The 17,661-nt window shown below is 49.5% G+C and overlaps 2 protein-coding genes and 1 pseudogene across 2 annotated transcripts in view; 1 reads left to right on the top strand and 2 right to left on the bottom strand.

Annotated features, from left to right (window-relative positions):
• Ube2l3 (ubiquitin-conjugating enzyme E2L 3) overlaps nucleotides 1–5,721 on the bottom strand; it is a 51,303-nt gene extending 45,582 nt beyond the window's left edge. Inside the window, exon 1 of the mRNA XM_087576706.1 lies at nucleotides 5,568–5,721. The gene's annotated coding sequence lies outside the window, so the exon portion shown is untranslated. The remainder of the gene's footprint in view (nucleotides 1–5,567) is intronic.
• Nucleotides 3,984–9,562, top strand: Rimbp3 (RIMS binding protein 3). The gene is given in 1 exon segment (NM_001408780.1): nucleotides 3,984–9,562. A coding segment is annotated over 1 exon segment (4,842 nt). The 5' UTR covers nucleotides 3,984–4,292; the 3' UTR covers nucleotides 9,135–9,562.
• Nucleotides 9,563–16,490: 6,928 nt separating this feature from the next.
• LOC108352367 (60S ribosomal protein L37 pseudogene) lies at nucleotides 16,491–16,782 on the bottom strand (annotated as a pseudogene).
• Between the last annotated feature and the right edge of the window lie 879 nt (nucleotides 16,783–17,661).

Here is a 17,661-nt window from a genome sequence, read left to right as displayed (position 1 = left end):
CTTTTTTGTTTTTGTTTAAGACAAGTGTGTGTGTCTGTGTGTGTTTGTGTGTGTGTGTGTGTGTGTGTGTGTGTGTGTGTGTGTGGCATCAAAGTCAGAGATCCACCTGCCTCTGCTTCCCCTGAAGCCTTTTTATACCTGAGTGTTGGAACTAGGCAGGCTAAGAGACTGAGTACAGTACCCTCTATGATCTTTCTTTTTTTGGTTTGTTTTTTTTTTGGTTTTTTTTTGTTTGTTTGTTTGTTTTTTTAAAGATTTATTTATTTATTATATATAAGTACACTGTAGCTGTCTTCAGATACACCAGAAGAGGGCATCAGATCTCTTTACAGATGGTTGTGAGCCACCATGTGGTTGCTGGGAATTGAACTCATGACCTCTGGAAGAGCGGTCGGACGCTCTTAACCGCTGAGCCATCTCTCCAGCCCCATGATCTTTCTATATGCCTGATCCTGTTTATCCTAACTTGCATGAAAAAGACATTCCATTTTTACCTCCTCTGAATCCACTCTGGGCAGAGACACAATGGCTTATTAGCCACACCCATTCCTCAAAGGAGAAGCAGCTGTACGTGGAGGCTAAAGGCAACCCCATGGGCTGCAGTGTTTTGGGAACTCCACACCCAGCCTGGAGAGCCCTAAAAGTCTCCTTGGAGTAGGAAACTACCAAGGACAGGAAAAAGGAAGCAGCTGGTGAGAAGACAAGAGAAGAGTTTGAGGGGCTGGAGAGATGACTCAGCAGTTAAGTCCACACTGCTGCTCTTCAGAGGGCCCAGGTTCAATTCCCATAAACCACATGGTGGCTCACACCTGTCTGTGACTCTAGTCCTAGGAGATCTGACACCTTCACACAGACATATATGTAGGCAACAACACACATAAAATAAAAATAAACAAATCATTTAAAAAAAAGAGCAGGGTTTGAGACAGGTCTGGGGAGTACACCTATGATCTCAGCTGCCATAGCCTGAGGCAGAGAGACCACTACTAGTGCAAGGCCAGCCTGGGCAGGTTAGCAAGATCCTGACTCAAATACAAGTTTAAAAAGGAGCTGGGTGTGGTGGCATGCACAGCCCTTTAATTCTACTTGGGAGGCAGAGGCAAGTTGATCTGTGTGGGTTTGAGCCCAGCCTGGTCTACATAGAAACTGACATAGAAAGACCCTGTCTCCAAAACAAAAAAGGCCACCACCACCACCACCCAAAACAGACATTCAAGCATGGTGCTGCACACCTTTATTCCAGCACTTGGAAGGCAGAGAGGCAAGGTCTCTGTGAGTTCTAAGATACTGACCCAGCCAGCTCAATCAGTCAACAGATTCTCCAGGGCAGGAGTGAGGATTAAAAGGAAAAAGACGGGGGCTGGAGAGATGGCTCAGCGGTTTAGAGCACCCGACTACTCTTCCAGAGGTCCTGAGTTCAATTCCCAGCAACCACATGGTGGCTCACAACCATCTGTAAAGAGATCTGATGCCCTCTTCTGGTGTATCTGAAGATAGTTACAGTGTACTTATACATAATAAATTAATAAATCTTTAAAAAAAAAAAGCCTTTAAAAGGAAAAAGACAGTTAGAGTAGACAACATTGTAGCATGGCCCCAGCCAGTTCTGAGGCTAAAGCAGGTTTCTTTCTTCCCAATCTACTTTTTTTAAAAAATGTATTTATTTATTATCTATGAGTACACTGTAGCTATCTTCAGACACACCAGAAGAGGGCATCAGATCTTATTACAGTTGGTTGTGAGCCACCATGTGGTTGCTGGGACTTGAACTCAGGACCTCGGGAAGAGCAGTCAGTGCTCTTAACCACTGAGCCATCTCTCCAGCCCCCCAATCTACTTTTATACCGTTTTAATTACATGCAAGTAATAAGGTCAGTTTTAGGTTGAGAAACAAGTAAGACAATAAACACAAATAGTCAAAGAACGAGCAAAGCAATAAACAAAGTCATGTGATCAGTTTCTAAGGGATTATCAGAATGACAAAGATATCTGAGCCTACTTCCCTGTCCTAGCGCAAAGTCATATTCTTGCCTGACGCCTACTTCTTCTGACCCAATGTCAATTCCTGCCTGAACTTGCTGCTTCTTCTTTTTTTTTTTTTAATTTTTCTCTCTTTTTTTGAATTTTTTTTATTATGTATACATCATACAGCTTTCTGCCTGAATGTACGCCTGCAGCCCAGAAGAGGGCAACGGATCTCAATACGGATGGTTGTGAGCCACCATGTGGTTGCTGGGAATTGAACTCAGGACCTCTGGAAGAGCAGACAGTGCTCTTAACCTCTGAGCCATCTCTCCAGCCCCTGAAATTGCTTCTTTGTTCTAGTCTAAAATCAGATTTCTGCCTGAGCTTACTTCCTTGTCATGGCACAATATCAAATTTCTGCCAAGTGGCCCCAAAAGCTCTCCATAGGATCCCTTGGTAGACATTAGTTCTAGGCCGCCCAGAGCTACAGACTGTGCTACATATTTCTTTTAAAAAAATGTTTTTGGGGAGCTGGAGAGATGGCTCAGGGGTTATGGATGCTTTACTGATCTTGCAGAGAATATGGGTTTGGTTCCTGGCACCCACATAGCCACTAAAAACCAGCTGTGGCTCCAATTCCAGGATACTCTCTTCTGACCTCAAAGATCACCAGACATACATGCAGTGCACATAAACTCAGGTAGGCACAAACACATAAATGAACAAAATAACAAAACTTAAATTTTTTGTTTTTTGGCTTTTGTTGTTGTTGTTGTTGTTGTTGTTGCTTTTCAAGACAGGTTTTTGTAAGTAGTCTTTGTTAGGACCAATGTTGGGGTTTAAATCTCAGCTCGTGCGGGATAAAGCTCACCAAGCTAACACGGTTCCATGCGAAGGGGTTTAATGAGAGGAGAGGAGAGGAGAGGAGAGGAGAGGAGAGGAGAGGAGAGGAGAGGAGAGGAGAGGAGAGGAGAGGAGAGGAGAGGAGAGGAAAGGCTGGCCAGCCATGAGCACGTGGAGGGAAGGTGGGGGATGAGGAGAGAACGGACAGGGACAAAGAGGGCAAGAGAAGAGGAAGAAGGAGGGCAAGAGAGAGTAAGAGGGAGAGGAGGGGACAAGCAGCCCCCCTTTATAGTCAGGCACAGCTGGCTGTTGCCAGGTAACTGTGGGGTGGAGCATACCTGACTGTTGCCAGGTAGCTGTGGGGGTGGGGCTTAGACAGAATCCCAACAGTCTTGGCTGTCCTGGGGCTCACTCTGTAGACCAGGCTGGCCTAGAAATCAGAGTTCTGCCTACCTTTTGAATGGTGGGATTAAAGAGATGTACCACCACTGCCCAGCTTAACATCCTAAATTTTTAAAAGGGCTGAGAACTGATATCGAATAACGTACTTGCCTGTCACTTACTATATGCGACCCTGGGCTCAGTCTCTAGTACTAAACACACACAGGGAAAAGGAGAGAGAGACAGAGAGATAGAATATGAATCTCAGCGGTATAAAATTTGCCTAGCATGTTTGAGGTGGGTGCAATCAATCCTCAGTTATTGCCACCTTGCTAATTTAAAAAGGCTCAGATGCAAGACATGTTGATCAACTCCTGCAATCCAGGCACTGGGGAAGCAGAGGCAGGTGGATCTCTGATTTTGATGCCAGCCTGACACACACACACACACACACACACACACACACACACACACACGGGAAAAAAAAAAAAACCCTGTCTTAAACAAACAAAAATGTTTCAGTTGATATAGGAAAAGGCTAAGCATGTTGGGGTCCTTGGAAGAGTAGGCACAGAGGAGTTATAGCCACACTGGGTCAGAGCTCAACCACAAATTTAAGCAGATCTTGTAATAGTTCTCTGTTGCCTAATTTAAAAACTCGACCAGAAACCCTAGTAGGCCAGGTGAGATCTGACCACAATCCATTTTTACCCAGTCCAGGAGCAGCGATCGTCTAGCAACCCTGCTGGGGATCTAATTCTGGAAAGAATTGCACACTGCCAGGGAGAGAGTGGAATGGGTCACAAAAGCCCTAAAGCAGGTATGTGTGAGCTCAGAAATATGTCCAGGGTGTCAGGGGAACTTCCGAGGCTAGTTTGAAAGGGGTCTCAAAAGTCTAGGAAGAGGCAAAAGGCGCTCAGTCTGTGGAGAGGCGGCAGGTTATAAGGGAGATCACCCCCAAGGCGGAAGAGGCGCGCGGAGGGCACCTAGGGGCGCCGGAAGGGGCGCGTGGGGCGGTTGGCAGCGGCCGGGGGCGGAGGCCGTTGGCTAACTGGCCTACCAATACCAAGCTATCTCTGGCTTCTTGCCGGGCTGCGGCCACAATGACAAAGGATTCACCCACCCCCTTGGGTGGTGGCCGCGCGTCGCCCAAGAAGCCAGGCAGCCCCGGCCCAGCGGCCGCAGTGCTGGAGGAGCAGAGGCGAGAGCTAGAAAAACTGCGGGCAGAGCTGGAGGGCGAGCGCGCGCGCGGCCGGTCGGAACGGAGGCGTTTCGCTACCCAGACGCGCCAGCTGCGGGAGGCGGCCGAGCAGGAGCGGCAGCAGCTGGCTGACCATCTGCGCTCCAAGTGGGAGGCACGACGCCTCCGGGAGCTGCGGCAGCTGCAGGAGGAGGTGCAGCGCGAGCGCGAGGCCGAGATCCGGCAGCTGCTGCGCTGGAAGGAGGCAGAGTTGCGGCAGCTGCAGCAGTTGCTACACCAGGAGCGCGATGTTGTATTGCGCCAGGCTCGGGAGCTTCAGCGCCAGCTGGCCCAGGAGCTGGTGAACCGCGGTTACTGCAGCCGCTCGGGGGCATCCGAAGCCTCCGCGGCGCAATGCCGCTGCCGCCTGCAGGAAGTGCTGGCGCTGCTGCGCTGGGAGACCGATGGAGAACAAGCCGCGCGCATCCGCCACCTGCAGGCGGCGCTAGACGTGGAGCGCCAGCTATTCCTTAAATACATCCTAGAGCACTTCCGCTGGCAGCCGGCTTTACCAGGACCCGCGGATCCCCAAACCACGCATTCCTTGGAAGAGCCACCCTTAGAAGCCCAGAGCAATACTGATGGCACCCCAAAGCCTGCTCGTCGACTCGGATCCCTCGAAAGCCTGAACACTGGTGTCCGGGTTCACTCTCCAAACGACCTGCTGCCCACGCGTGCCAGCTCCCTCGAATCCTTGGCAACAGCACATTCCTGCTCACTGGACAACACACTGAATTGCCCCGAGACTTCTGAATCCGAGGTAAGGGCCCCTTCGACCACTGCCTCTATTCCAGACACCTCCAGTCCTCAGCCGCCGCCTCAGCTACCATCAAAACATAGGAAACCTAATGACCTGCAGAAAGAAAGCTCTGAGAACAAGCCCTGCGAAGACTCGACCTCTTCATCTCCAGGTCTGGACTACCACGAACTGGTGAGGCAGAACTCGGAGCTGGCAGAGGCCTTACAGGTGCTAGTTCGCCGCTGCTGTGACCTACGCGAAGAAAACTTGCAGCTGCGGCGCACAGGCTTCTCTGAGGAGGCGGGAGAGAAAGTGAAATGGCTTAAGGTGAAGCACGCAGAGCTGACCGATCTCGCTCAGCGCCTTGAAGATAGGGCCCGCAAGCTGCAGGAGACCAACCTGAGGGCCATGAGTGCTCCAATGCCAGGTGAGAGCCTCGAAGGTCTGGATCTGGGCCAAGTGTTTACCTGCCAGCGTGCTCAGGACCTGTCAGAACAGGCTGGCGCGCTGCAAGCCAAGGACCTGCAGATCGAAGCTTTGAGGCGGGAGTGCCACCTGCTACAGGCGCGTATCGCCGCGGACCTTGGCAGCTCCTCGCATCCTGAAGAGGGCGCCACCTGCGCGCAATGGTGCAACATCAGTGACTTGGACCGGCTTCAGCGTGAGTCTCAGCGGGAAGTGCTGCGCCTACAAAGACAGTTGACTCTACATCAAAGTAAAGCTGGCGCCTGGGCGGACACAGGCAGCCCCAGCGCACCCTCGGAGATAGCTCGGCACCAGGTGCAGGCTCTGGAACGCGAGCTGGGTTTACAGCGGCGGGAATGCGAGGAACTGAGTGTTCAGGCAGCTGCTGCTGAGCGGCGCTACGAGGAGACAGAGGCACAACTGCAAGCCGCGCTGCATAAGGGCGCCAGGCTGTCAGAGGAGAACGCGCGGTTGCAGGCCCTGGCCAACTGGATGAAGAAAATGGCAGATGAGAACAGCAATGTTTCCCGGCAGCAAAGTCACGCGAGGCAGAGGCAGGAACTCGAAGCCACTGGCCTGCTGGCTGAGCAGCTGCTGCAACAAGAGGGATATGCGCAAGACAGGCGGCAGCAGCTGCAGCAGTACCAGAATAAAACCCCAAGTGACCTTAGGATTTCTGGGAAAGAGATGCAGGGGTTGCAGTTTCAGCCTGGCCACCCGTCAGAGTCATCAGAGACCACCCAAGCTTCAGAGTCCCAAGTCAGAGATAGCAGGAGACTGAAGTTCAAGACAAAATCCGAAGAATATATATTGCCACTGCCTACCAGGGACATACAACCTCCTGCTTGTCTCTCCCAGCAGGAGAACCCAGTTGCCCTTGGGGAGCCAGCTGCTGCCTCCCAAGTGTCAGACAGAAACCCATCCAGTCAGTCTCTGGACTCCAAGCTCCAAGCCAAGAAAACCAGTTCACAGTCAAATTCCTCCTCGGAGGTAGAGTCCATGTGGGCGACAGTGCCATCTTGCCTCTCTCTGGACATGGACACTGCGAGTGAAGTGGATGATTTAGAACCAGACAGTATGTCCACTCCCCTAGAAATGAGGAGCCTCGAGGCTCCCATTGTTCCAAAGCTCAAGATCTTCCTGGCTAGATATAGCCACAATCCGTTTGAAGGGCCTAGTGAGCGTTCTCATGACGAGCTGCCCCTCACAGCTGGGGATTATGTCTATGTCTTTGGGGATGTGGATGAGGATGGCTTCTACGAGGGGGAGCTTGTGAACGGACAGCGAGGGCTTGTCCCCTCCAACTTAGTGGAACCGATTTCAGGAAGCCCTATCCTGAGCCACCTATTCCTCAAGTCCCCTGGTGCTGGTCCCACTTCACTTCCAGCTGAGCACAGCAAAGCCTTGAAGAAAGGCAGCTTATTACTTGGGGAAGTACAGGAGAGAGGCCTATGTCAGGCAGGAAGGGTAGACTCTAAGACAGATGTGGCATCAGAGAGTTTGAAAACCAAGACAGAAGCCTGCTGGCTGGGCTTGAAGTCAAGCATGGAGGAGCAGAGCTTCTCCAGACCCCTCCTGGAGGCCAAAGGAGCACTCTGTCTGGCCCCCATGGAACTACAGCTGCAGAATGTCACAGCCACCTCCGCCACTATCACCTGGGCCTCTGGCAGCAATAGATACCCCCACGTGGTGTACCTTGATGACGAAGAGCACATCCTAACTCCCTCAGGTGTGAACCACTATACCTTCCAAGGCCTACACCCTGGCACACGTTACCAGGTGAGGGTTGGGGTACAGCTACCCAGGGATCTATTACAGGTGCTCTGGGAAACAATGTCCTCCACTGTAACCTTCGATACGCCTTTAGCAGGCCCCCCCGATCCCCCTCTGGACGTGCTGGTGGAGCACCATGCTGCCTCTCCAGGTGTCCTAGTGGTCAGTTGGCTCCCTGTGACCATAGACTCAGCTGGGTCCTCCAATGGAGTGCAGGTCACCGGCTATGCTGTGTATGTGGATGGCTTCAAGGTGACAGAAGTCGCCAACGCCACTGCTGGAAACACCTTGTTGGAATTGTCTCAGCTTCAGCTTCCCCTGGGGTGCCAGAAGGTTTCAGTGAGGACCATGTCGCTGTATGGCGAGTCCCTGGATTCTGTGCCAGCTCAGATCCCCGAGGACTGCTTCTCTTGTTACCCATTCCTAGAGGCTCCTCCCTTTAACTACACAGATGGTGACCCTTTTCCTGTTTGTCACCAGAAGCTGGCACAAGCGTCTCTGAGTGCCAAGTCCAGTCCTCACGTCCCCGGAAGCTGTGGGGAGCCCCAGGCTAAGTTTCTAGAAGCATTCTCTGAAGAACAACCAAGGAAGCATTTATCGCTATCCAGCCTAAGCTCAGATGGGGCAAACAAGCAAGTCCAGGGGCCCACAGAGGCCTGGAAGGGCTATGAGAAAGACCTGTCCTTTCAGAGGAGTCCCCAGAACCACAAGCCACCTCTGCTTTTTGGCCAGTCTGGGGTGGAGGAAGGACATGCCCCACACATATGCATTAGTGGGAGTCCTTCTCCAGGGTTCATCCATCTCTCCTCAGAGGTTGGACCTGGAAAGATACTGTGTTGGGAGGAGCCTGGCCTTGAAAAAGCCCTTCTTCAAAATCAATATGCCCAGATGGTCCCACATCACCAGCAAGGCTCCAGCCAGTGCCATACAGCTGACTTTCATCACATTTTTGAGGAGAAGGAAGCTCTGTGTTTGGACTCTCGGTGCACAGAGAAGCCAGAGCAAAGAAAGAAGAAGTCCCAAAATGGACAGAGACAAGGAACTCCAGGAAGCAAGAGAGAGTGCCAGTTTCATGAGCCTACCTCAGTGCTATGCCCAGCACCAACCAGCAAAATCATTAAGATAGCAAGTGGTGGCTCTGACCAGCTGGAGACTGACGGGAACAGTCCAGTCAGGGTCTTCCTGGCCCTCTTTGACCATAGCCCCCTGGCGAGATCTGTCAACTCAGAAGCTACAGAAGAAGAGCTGTCCTTCCAGAAAGGGCAGTTGCTCAGAGTGTGGGGCTCCCGGGACCACCATGGCTTCTACCATGGAGAGTGCAATGGGCAAGTGGGCAAAATCCCTGGGCACCTGGTAGTTGAGGTAGAGGTGGGCACACAACAGACTGATGGGAGGTGGCTTTTGCCACCACAGGGGCATCTGCATTCCGAGGCTCAACGTGAAGACTTGGAGGGTCTAACCAATTCCCAGGGATCTTATATGCTTCAAGGGAACTCCAGAACACCCACACTGTGGACCCCAAAGACAATGGTGGCGGCTCTGGACTATGACCCCAGGGATGGGAGAGCAGGGGTCCGGGCAAAGGGCAAGCTGGTATTGAGAGCTGGAGATGTAGTCACAGTTTATGGGCCTGTGGATGATAAGGGATTCTACTATGGTGAGTATGGTGGACACAGGGGCCTGGTCCCAGCCCACCTGCTGGATGACTTGCCTGTCCATGGAGAGTAAGCACGGCTCCCTTGTAGGGTAGTGGCCTCTGGCTGCCCACGCCCCTTGGAAAGAGAAGCAAACACATGTATCTTCACACAATGCCCCTCCTCACTAGCCACCTTAAGCAACACTGGCTCCAGGCAACATCACCTGAATCAGATGTCTTTTCAGTGTCCAACAGCAGCAGGACTTTACCTCCGAGTTGTTTCCAAAAGAAGAGTAAACCAGCCAACCCCTGAGAGTTTGATATTTCAAAGACATGAATAGCCATGGTGGGTATTAGAGATGCCTTTTTCTGTGGTCAGTATGTTTTCTTTTAGCAGGTTAACATTATCCATCCATTGCCGTGTATGAAAGTCTCAAGAAAATTTAAAAAGAAAAAGCAGTCAGAATGCTATTTTTCTACTTTATGTTCAACCCTCATTAAAATGTTCATAGAAAAAGAATACTTCAGTAGTTAAAGCATGGCCAAGGGAAATAGGAGCCCCTTGGGAAGGTATTTCACATATGCCTTACAGAGCCTATGGCAATTTGAAGGAGATTGCTCATGTGATGTATGACACACAACCAAGAGCCCCCTTGTCCCATGGTCTTCCAGGGCTCTCCCGGCTGGCGAACAGGAAGGGTGGGGCTTCATCCTTCCCTCATATCCAACAGGGTTGTTAAAGAGAAGACTCTGCTTTCTTTCTATAGTGTAGCCAGAGATGACTACAAGCCCCCTGGGGCCAAAATATTGAGCCGTCCACCAGCTGTCCCAGCAGAAGGGTAACTTGGACTTGAAGGCTACTACTATCTGAAAGTGGGAAGAAGAGGGGGACAGCAGGGAGCCCCTCAAAGGCTTACAAACTACATGAAAAGCCAGAGTGTGGAGTCACCTGAAACTTCACTCATTCAGCATTGGAGAGTGGACAGGAAATCCAACTCCCCGTAAACTTGAGGGCCATTGTCCTTTCCTCTCAGTCTCCATGACCCATGAGGAATGGGCTCAGACTGGCTATGCAGCTAATTAGAGGAGGGCACAGCAGAGGCTAGCTCACCTTTGCTGGACTTCATGTCCAACTCCGGAAGGCCGGTAGTACCTTCTCTCTTAATCCATTGCAGTTAGAATAGCACCTTTTACAATTGTTTTTACCTAGTAGGGTGTTTGTATTTGTGTGTATATATATATATATGTTCCTGCACACATACCATACTGTATGTATAGAGGCCAGAGGACGACTTGTGGAAGTCAGTTCTCTCCTGTTGCCATGTGGGTCCCAAAGATCAAACTCAGGACTTCTTCAGGCTTGGTGACAAGTGCCTTTTACCTACTAAGCCATCTTACAAGCCCTACAAATGGTTTTGTTTTGTTTTGCTGTGTAAACTGGGGCTGATAAGATAGTTCAGTACGTAATGGTGCTTGCAGCCAACCCTGAAGATCTGAGTTCAGTCTCCAAAACTCACATTGTTGATGGAGAGGACTAATTCCTTCAAGTTGTCCTTTGACCTCCACACCTTTGCCGTGGAACTCATAGGCACGTGCACACACACACACACACACACACACACACACACACACACACACACAATAAGGGTTCAAAACAACAACAACAAGAACAACAAGGAAACCACTGGGCATAGTGGGCATAGCGGCAAACACCTTTAATCTGAGTCCTCATGAGGGGCAAGGGCAAATGGGTCTCAGTTTGAGGCCTGCCTGGTATAAAGGTTAAAGGACAGCCAGGGTCATCGAGAGAGACCCTGCCACACTCCTCCATGCCCCAGTTCAAAGGGGCTACAGAGATAAGTCATTGGCTAGAAGCATTGGCTGCTCTTCAGAAGACCCAGGTGTCTGTCAGTCCGACATAGATGCTCACAGCCGCCTAGAACTCCAGATCCAGGGCACCGAATGTTTTCTTTTGCCCTCTGTGGTACCTGGCACACACGGTGCTAATACGTACATGTAAGCACAACACTCATATACGCATAAATCCTAAAAATAAAATTAAAATGTAGACCGACCAAAATACAAAATGCACTATCTCAGGAATTAGGGATATAGCTTGGAGGTGGGCCATTTGCTTAGAATGTGCAAGGCCTGTGTTTTGATACCTAGCATGTTAAAAAGTACCCTAATTTTTTTGTTTTTCAAGACAGGGTTTCTCTGTAACTTTAGCTGTCCCAGAACTCAGAGATCCACCTAAGTCTGCCTTCTGAATGCTGAAATTGAAGGTTTGTAACCTCTGTGGCTAACTTGCGTACCAGGCTAAACTCAAACTCTATGAGACAGAAGCTGACCTTGAACTTCTGGTCCTTAGTTAGAGATGTGTACAATACACCCAGCTTATGCCTTATCATGCTGAAGCCTAACTCCACCTGCCCCTTCCTCTAACAGCCACCATCTTTTTGTTTTCTTTTTTAGATTTATTTATTTTATGTATGTGAGTACACTGTAGCTGTCTTCAGACACACCAGAAGAGGGCATCGGATCCCATTACAGATGGTCGTGAGCCACCATGTGGTTGCTGGGAATTGTACTCAGGACCTCTGGAAGAGCAGTCAGTGCTCTTAACCGCTGAGCCATCTCTCCAGCCCAATAGCCACCGTCTTAACCACCTTGGATTTTGTTATTGTTTCTCAGTTTTGTTTTGTTTTTTCGAGAGTCGGATTCTCTGTATAGCCCTGGCTGTCCTAGAACTCACTCTATACACCAGGCTGACCTCAAACTCGCAGACATCAACCTGCCTCTGACTCCCATGTGTGGGGATTAAAGGAGTGTGCCACCACCACCAGGCCATTTCTAAACACTTAACTGTACAGTTTGAACAGATCTCTAGAATCTCACCACCCCCAACCCCCATTTTTCATTTTTATAAACTGCAAGTAAATGTCCCGATAAAGCCCATTCCCAATTCAGCTCTTCCCAACTTCCTTTAAAGCACTGCCTCCAGGTGCTTTCAGGGCATGCATGCAGCTCTTGGCCCTCTCTCACCCCCACTGGCCTGAGTCTCTGGTAGCTCTCACCTTCACTGGTCTGACACCCCCCTCCCCATTTTCATTACCTATTTCTCAACATGTCATCTGGGCAGAACTTTTGGGGTCACATTTGCCTTGTAAGACCTTGTGCCAGGGGGTTGGGGATTTAGCTCAGTGGTTAGAGCGCTTGCCTAGGAAGTGCAAGGCCCTGGGTTCGGTCCCCAGCTCCGGAAAAAAAAAAAAGAAAAAAAGGGGGCTGGAGAGATGGCTCAGTGGTTAAGAGCATTGACTGCTCTTCCAGAGGTCCTGAGTTCAAATCCCAGCAACCACATGGTGGCTCATAACCATCTGTAATGGGATCTGATGCCCTCTTCTGGTGTCTGAAGACAGCTACAGTGTACTTCTATATAATAAGTAAATCTTAAAAAAAAAAAAAAAAGAAGAAAAAAAAAAAAGAAGAAAAAAAAAAAAAAGACCTTGTGCCAGGAAAATAGCATTTTTTTTTTTTAACCCTAAAGGCTTGGAACCCAGTCAGCTTTGTCCTCTCTCCCAAAACATTCATTTACTGAGGAAAGACGTATGTAAAGGTCAGAGGACAGTCTGTGGAGTGGAAGATCCTTTCAGGTGGGTCCCAGAAATGTGACTTAAGTCATGAGGTTTGACAACACCTACACCCACTGAGCCAGCACCATCCCCCTCCCCATTAGAGGAACCTACCATTCCCCACCTACCCCCATTAGAGGAACCTAGAATGTGCCTCACAAAACCAAGGAGTCATTTTCTCAAAGAATTGGAAACAAGTGTCAGGCCTGCCCAGACTGGCACCAAGCTAGACTCTTCTCACACCCAAAAAATCTTAAATCCCAGAGTTCATAGGAAATTTTAGGAATCTTAAAAAATAGGCCGGAAGATAGAAGGCCAATGGAAAGAGAACACTGATGAAGGCACCTGTGGGATGCCGGGACAGGGAGACATTGTTTAGGGCCCAACTGAGCAACCCCAGTATTCAGGAGCTAAAGGCAGAAGAAATAAAAGGTTAGGATCACCCTCTTCAGTAGATTATCATAGAGTGTGATGTCACCCTTGTTTAAATGAGATTCTATTAAAAAAAAAAATCTCACCTCCCGGGGAGTGGTGACACCAACTTTAATCCCAGCACACAGGAGGCAGAGGCAGGGAATCTCTCAGTTTGAGGACAGTTTAGTCTATAGAGTGAGTTCCAGGACAGCCAGGGCTCCACAGAGAAACCCTGACTCAAAAAACAAAAATAAGTAAATAAATACAATAAGTAAAAATAATTGTGGAGGCTAGAGAAATAGTTAATAGCACTAGCTGCTCTTTCTGATGACCAGGGTTCAACTCCCAGCACCCACCTGGCAGATCATAACCATCTGTAACTTGAGTTCCAAGGGTCCAGTAACCTTTTCTGACCTACCAGGCACAAATGTGGTGCATACATACATGCAGAAAAAAACAAAAAACATCCATACACAGAATCTTTTTAAAAAGATTTATTTGAGGCTGGAGAGATGGCTCAGTGGTTAAGAGCACTGACTGCTCTTTCAGAGGTCCTGAGTTCAATTCCCAGCAACCACGATGGCTCACAACCATCTGCAACGGGATCTGATATCCTCTTCTGGTGCGTCTAAAGACAGCAACAGTGTACTAATATACATAAAATAAGTTAAAAAAAAGATTTATTTGAGCACACTTTTGCTGTCTTTAGACACACCAGAAGAGGGCATCAGATCCCATTACAAATGCAACACACCACGTGGTTTCTGGGATTTGAACTCAGGACCTCCAGAAGAGTAGCCAGTACTCTTTTTTTTTTTTTTCTTTCTTTTTTCTTTTTTTCAGAGCTGGGGACCGAACCCAGGGCCTTGTGCTTGCTAGGCAAGGAAGCGCTCTACCACTGAGCTAAATCCCCAACCCCACCCCTTTAGTTTCTTGTCTGACTCTCAGCTTGAGTTACTTCTCTAATATGGCCTTCTGAGAGGACCAATGAGATGGGACTGCTACCAAGCCTGATGAGTTAAGTCTCCAGAACACGTACCTTGTGGAAAGAGATAGCCAACTCCTGCTCAGCTGTTCACATGCAAATTGTAGAGTGTGTGTGCAGGTGTGTACACACATAACTGTAATACTTTAAAACGTGGCCTTCCGTCTGCCACGAGGCCTCAGCTACATCACTTCAACTTCTTTGAAAGTTTTCTTATAATGTACTTGGGTGTATAAAGTGCAAGGGGGAAGATCAAGAGTTGATGGGTAGCCTAAGCTACAAATCTGGTTGGAAGACAGCCTGGTCTATGTAAGACCATGTCTCAAAAAACTTTGTCCTAAAGCCTGGCATGGTGGCACAGCTTTGATCCCAGCGCTCCAAATGTAGAGACAGGCAGATCTGTGAGTTCAAGGCCAGCCTAGAATAGACAAGGCTACACAGTGAACCCTGTCTCAAAAAAAAAAAGATGGAAAAGGAAAAGAAGAAACGAAGAAACAAAACCTTGTTCTTTGCCGTCTCCTTGGGAAACTGTCTCTCAGTCCTCCCTGCATTTAACTGTCTTCCTACAGGCTAGAACAGTCCAAGGTGTAAAACCCAGCCCTGGAATACTCATGTATTCAAGTATCCCCCCACAACCAGCTGCCTTTACCAGTACTGTCAACATAATCGTCTGCGGCTGCCTTGCCCTGAGCCCTAACCCTTGTGCCTTAGCTCATATTTACCTGCTCTGAACAGCCCTAGAGAGTTCTGTGCAGCTTAACTTTTACAGATTTGAAAAACTCAGGTTCAGAGAGCAGAGGTCACCTGCCAAGGTCGTTCAGCTAGTTGGTGGTAGGGCCCGGGTCTGAAACTAGGTGTGTCCCTTTGCCCTCATGTTTATCTGGAAGATTCCTTCCCCCACCCTGGGGAAAGAACAGGGGCGAGGGAGGGTGAGGAATTCAAATTGGTAGGGCTGGTGGGGGGAGGGGACAGGGAGTGGCAGCAGCTAGGGCTTGGGTAACAGGGTCCTGGGCCTAGCAACAGACCTAGGAGTGGGCCTAGAGCAAATCCTGCCTGCTGAGTCAGAGGTGCCCGAGGGACTCCAGGTGGAGACAGGTCTCTTGAGAGATGGATGGTTGTGGGAGTGGGGCCGAGGGCTGGCTGGCTGGCTGGCTGGAAAAGCACTCTAAGATGGTGGACCAAGGGGTAAAACTAGGTGCTAAGGGTCCACCCCAGGAGAAAGAGGCCTCAGAGAGGGCAGAGGGCCACAGTTTCCAGAAGCTGGGAGTGGTCAGTCTCCACAAGGTCAGGCCAGATAAGAACTGCAATAGACCCAGCCTTCCTTGTGATTATGACCAAAGGCCCTGGGGCTTCCTGGTATCCTGGCCAGGCAAGGAGATAGCCCCTTCCCCCACTGCCACATGAGACCCATCAGATCCTGGTGATGGGGGAAGGTTGAGATTTGGATGTTTCGTGCCTTCTCCCAACTGCTCTGGCTCAGCTTCCAGCCCTCCGTAGATTCTTGGTGCCCTAGGACCTCAGTGCAGTGCAGACTGAAAGCTGTTTTACTCTTTCTGTCCTCTCAGCTGCTGAGAAGGAACCTCTGGTTGGGAACTGGCCCACATGGCCTAACCTTGTACCCTCTTTACCCTGGGATACCCTCCATGGCCACTTCTCTACACAGTGTGAAGGAGACTACCCAGCATGTGCCTGCCTGCCTGTGGGATTTCCTCACTTTTATCCTAGCCTAAGACCTAAACATAGCTACTTATTCCTGTCTTAGAGGTGGGTAAAGCAGGGGAAGCTAAGTCCCCAACCCCCCCGGGCCCTCATTCTTACCTCTGGAAGAAACTGCCCTCCCTCCGAGTTCTCATCCTGGTCCCTGCAGATAGATCCTAGAGAAGACCCTGCCTGCCAGTCCACTGATGGATTCAGGAAATCCAGGCTCAGTTGAGAGATGGGTGAGCAGGTTTAAGGCCAAGTAGGTAAAGAGTAGGGGAAGCTTGCTGCCTTTTTTTTCCCCAAGGAGGGAAGGATTTTTTTTTTTTTTTTTTTTTTTTTGGCTTATAGTTTGGGGCTACAGTTCGTATGGGAAGAGGATTGTCTTCCTATACAAACTGTAGGAATATTGGAGGAATTGTTAGGAAGCTGCATACATCATGTATGTTGTCAGGAAGCAGAGAGAATGCCCCCCTCTTCCCAGTTTTCTTTTGTTTATTTTACTCTTTTCCTTTATTCCTTCCTTCCTTTTTGTTTTTTCTTTTCTTTCTTTCTTTCTTTCTTTTTTTTGAAGCCAGAACATTTATTTTATGACCGATTGAAATCCTCAAGATGAGGGGTTGGGGATTTAGCTCAGTGGTAGAGCGCTTGCCTAGGAAGCGTAAGGCCCTGGGTTCGGTCCCCAGCTCCGAAAAAAAAAAAACCAAAAAAAAAAATCCTCAAGATGAACTGGATGCTGCAACAGCTGCCCTCTTGGGTTTCGGTGTTGTTCCTTCACGGAATCCATGTCTGAATCTGCGGTAGACGATCTTGAGGTGCCTCATCCAAACAGTCCCGGGAGTGTTTCGTCTTAGCCTTGGCACTCCAGTTACGCGTTCTCTTGCGTTTGGCAGGGTAGCCACGTTTGCCACAGGTCGGCTTCTGAAGGTGGTGGGCCTTGGAGCCACAGCGGTGGCACAGCGTGCGCGTCTTATTGCGACGCTTTCCAAAGGATGACGTTCCATTCCTCATCTCGCTTCTCCCGGTGAGGCCAAAGAGACCCCTTTTTGGTTTTTCAAGACAGGGTGTTTCTGTGAGATAGCCTTGTCTGCCCTGGGACTCACTTTACAGGGTGTTTCTGTGAGATAGCCTTGTCTGCCCTGGGACTCACTTTACAGGGTGTTTCTGTGAGATAGCCTTGTCTGCCCTGGGACTCACTTTACAGGGTGTTTCTGTGAGATAGCCGTGTCTGCCCTGGGACTCACTTTACCGGGTGTTTCTGTGAGATAGCCGTGTCTGCCCTGGGACTCACTTTACAGGGTGTTTCTGTGAGATAGCCTTGTCTGCCCTGGGACTCACTTTACAGGGTGTTTCTGTGAGATAGCCTTGTCTGCCCTGGGACTCACTTTACAGGGTGTTTCTGTGAGATAGCCTTGTCTGCCCTGGGACTCACTTTACCGGGTGTTTCTGTGAGATAGCCTTGTCTGCCCTGGGATTTACTTTACTTTATTCTGGCCTCAAACTCACAGAGATCCCCTACCTCTGCTTCTGCGTTCCCAGCACTGGGTTTAAAGACATGCACCACTACTGCCTGGCTGTTTTTCTCTTCCTTCTTTTTATGAAGGGTCTTCTATAACCCAGACTAAAATTTATATGGCAGAAAATGACCTTCAAATTCTGATCCCCCTGCCTTTATCTCCTGAGTACTAGACTAGGGTGCAAGTTTGTAATGACAAAAGCCATTTATTCCATACTGAGGACCAAAACTAGTGCTTTTCTCGTGTTAGGCAGGCACTTGACCAAGTAAAGGTCTCCAGCCTCAGTGCAATTGTTTTTCTAAAGAGCATCCCGTGTGGTGACACACACCTGCAGTCCAGGCTACGAGGTAAACACCATTCACAAAATGGGTTG

Source organism: Rattus norvegicus, chromosome 11 (genome assembly GCF_021556685.1).
Source record: "Rattus norvegicus strain SHRSP/BbbUtx chromosome 11, alternate assembly SHRSP_T2T, whole genome shotgun sequence".
In the NCBI taxonomy this organism is placed as follows: Eukaryota; Metazoa; Chordata; class Mammalia; order Rodentia; family Muridae; genus Rattus; species Rattus norvegicus.
Note: the sequence above shows the minus strand (reverse complement) of the source record. Positions and strands in the feature narration are given on the sequence as shown.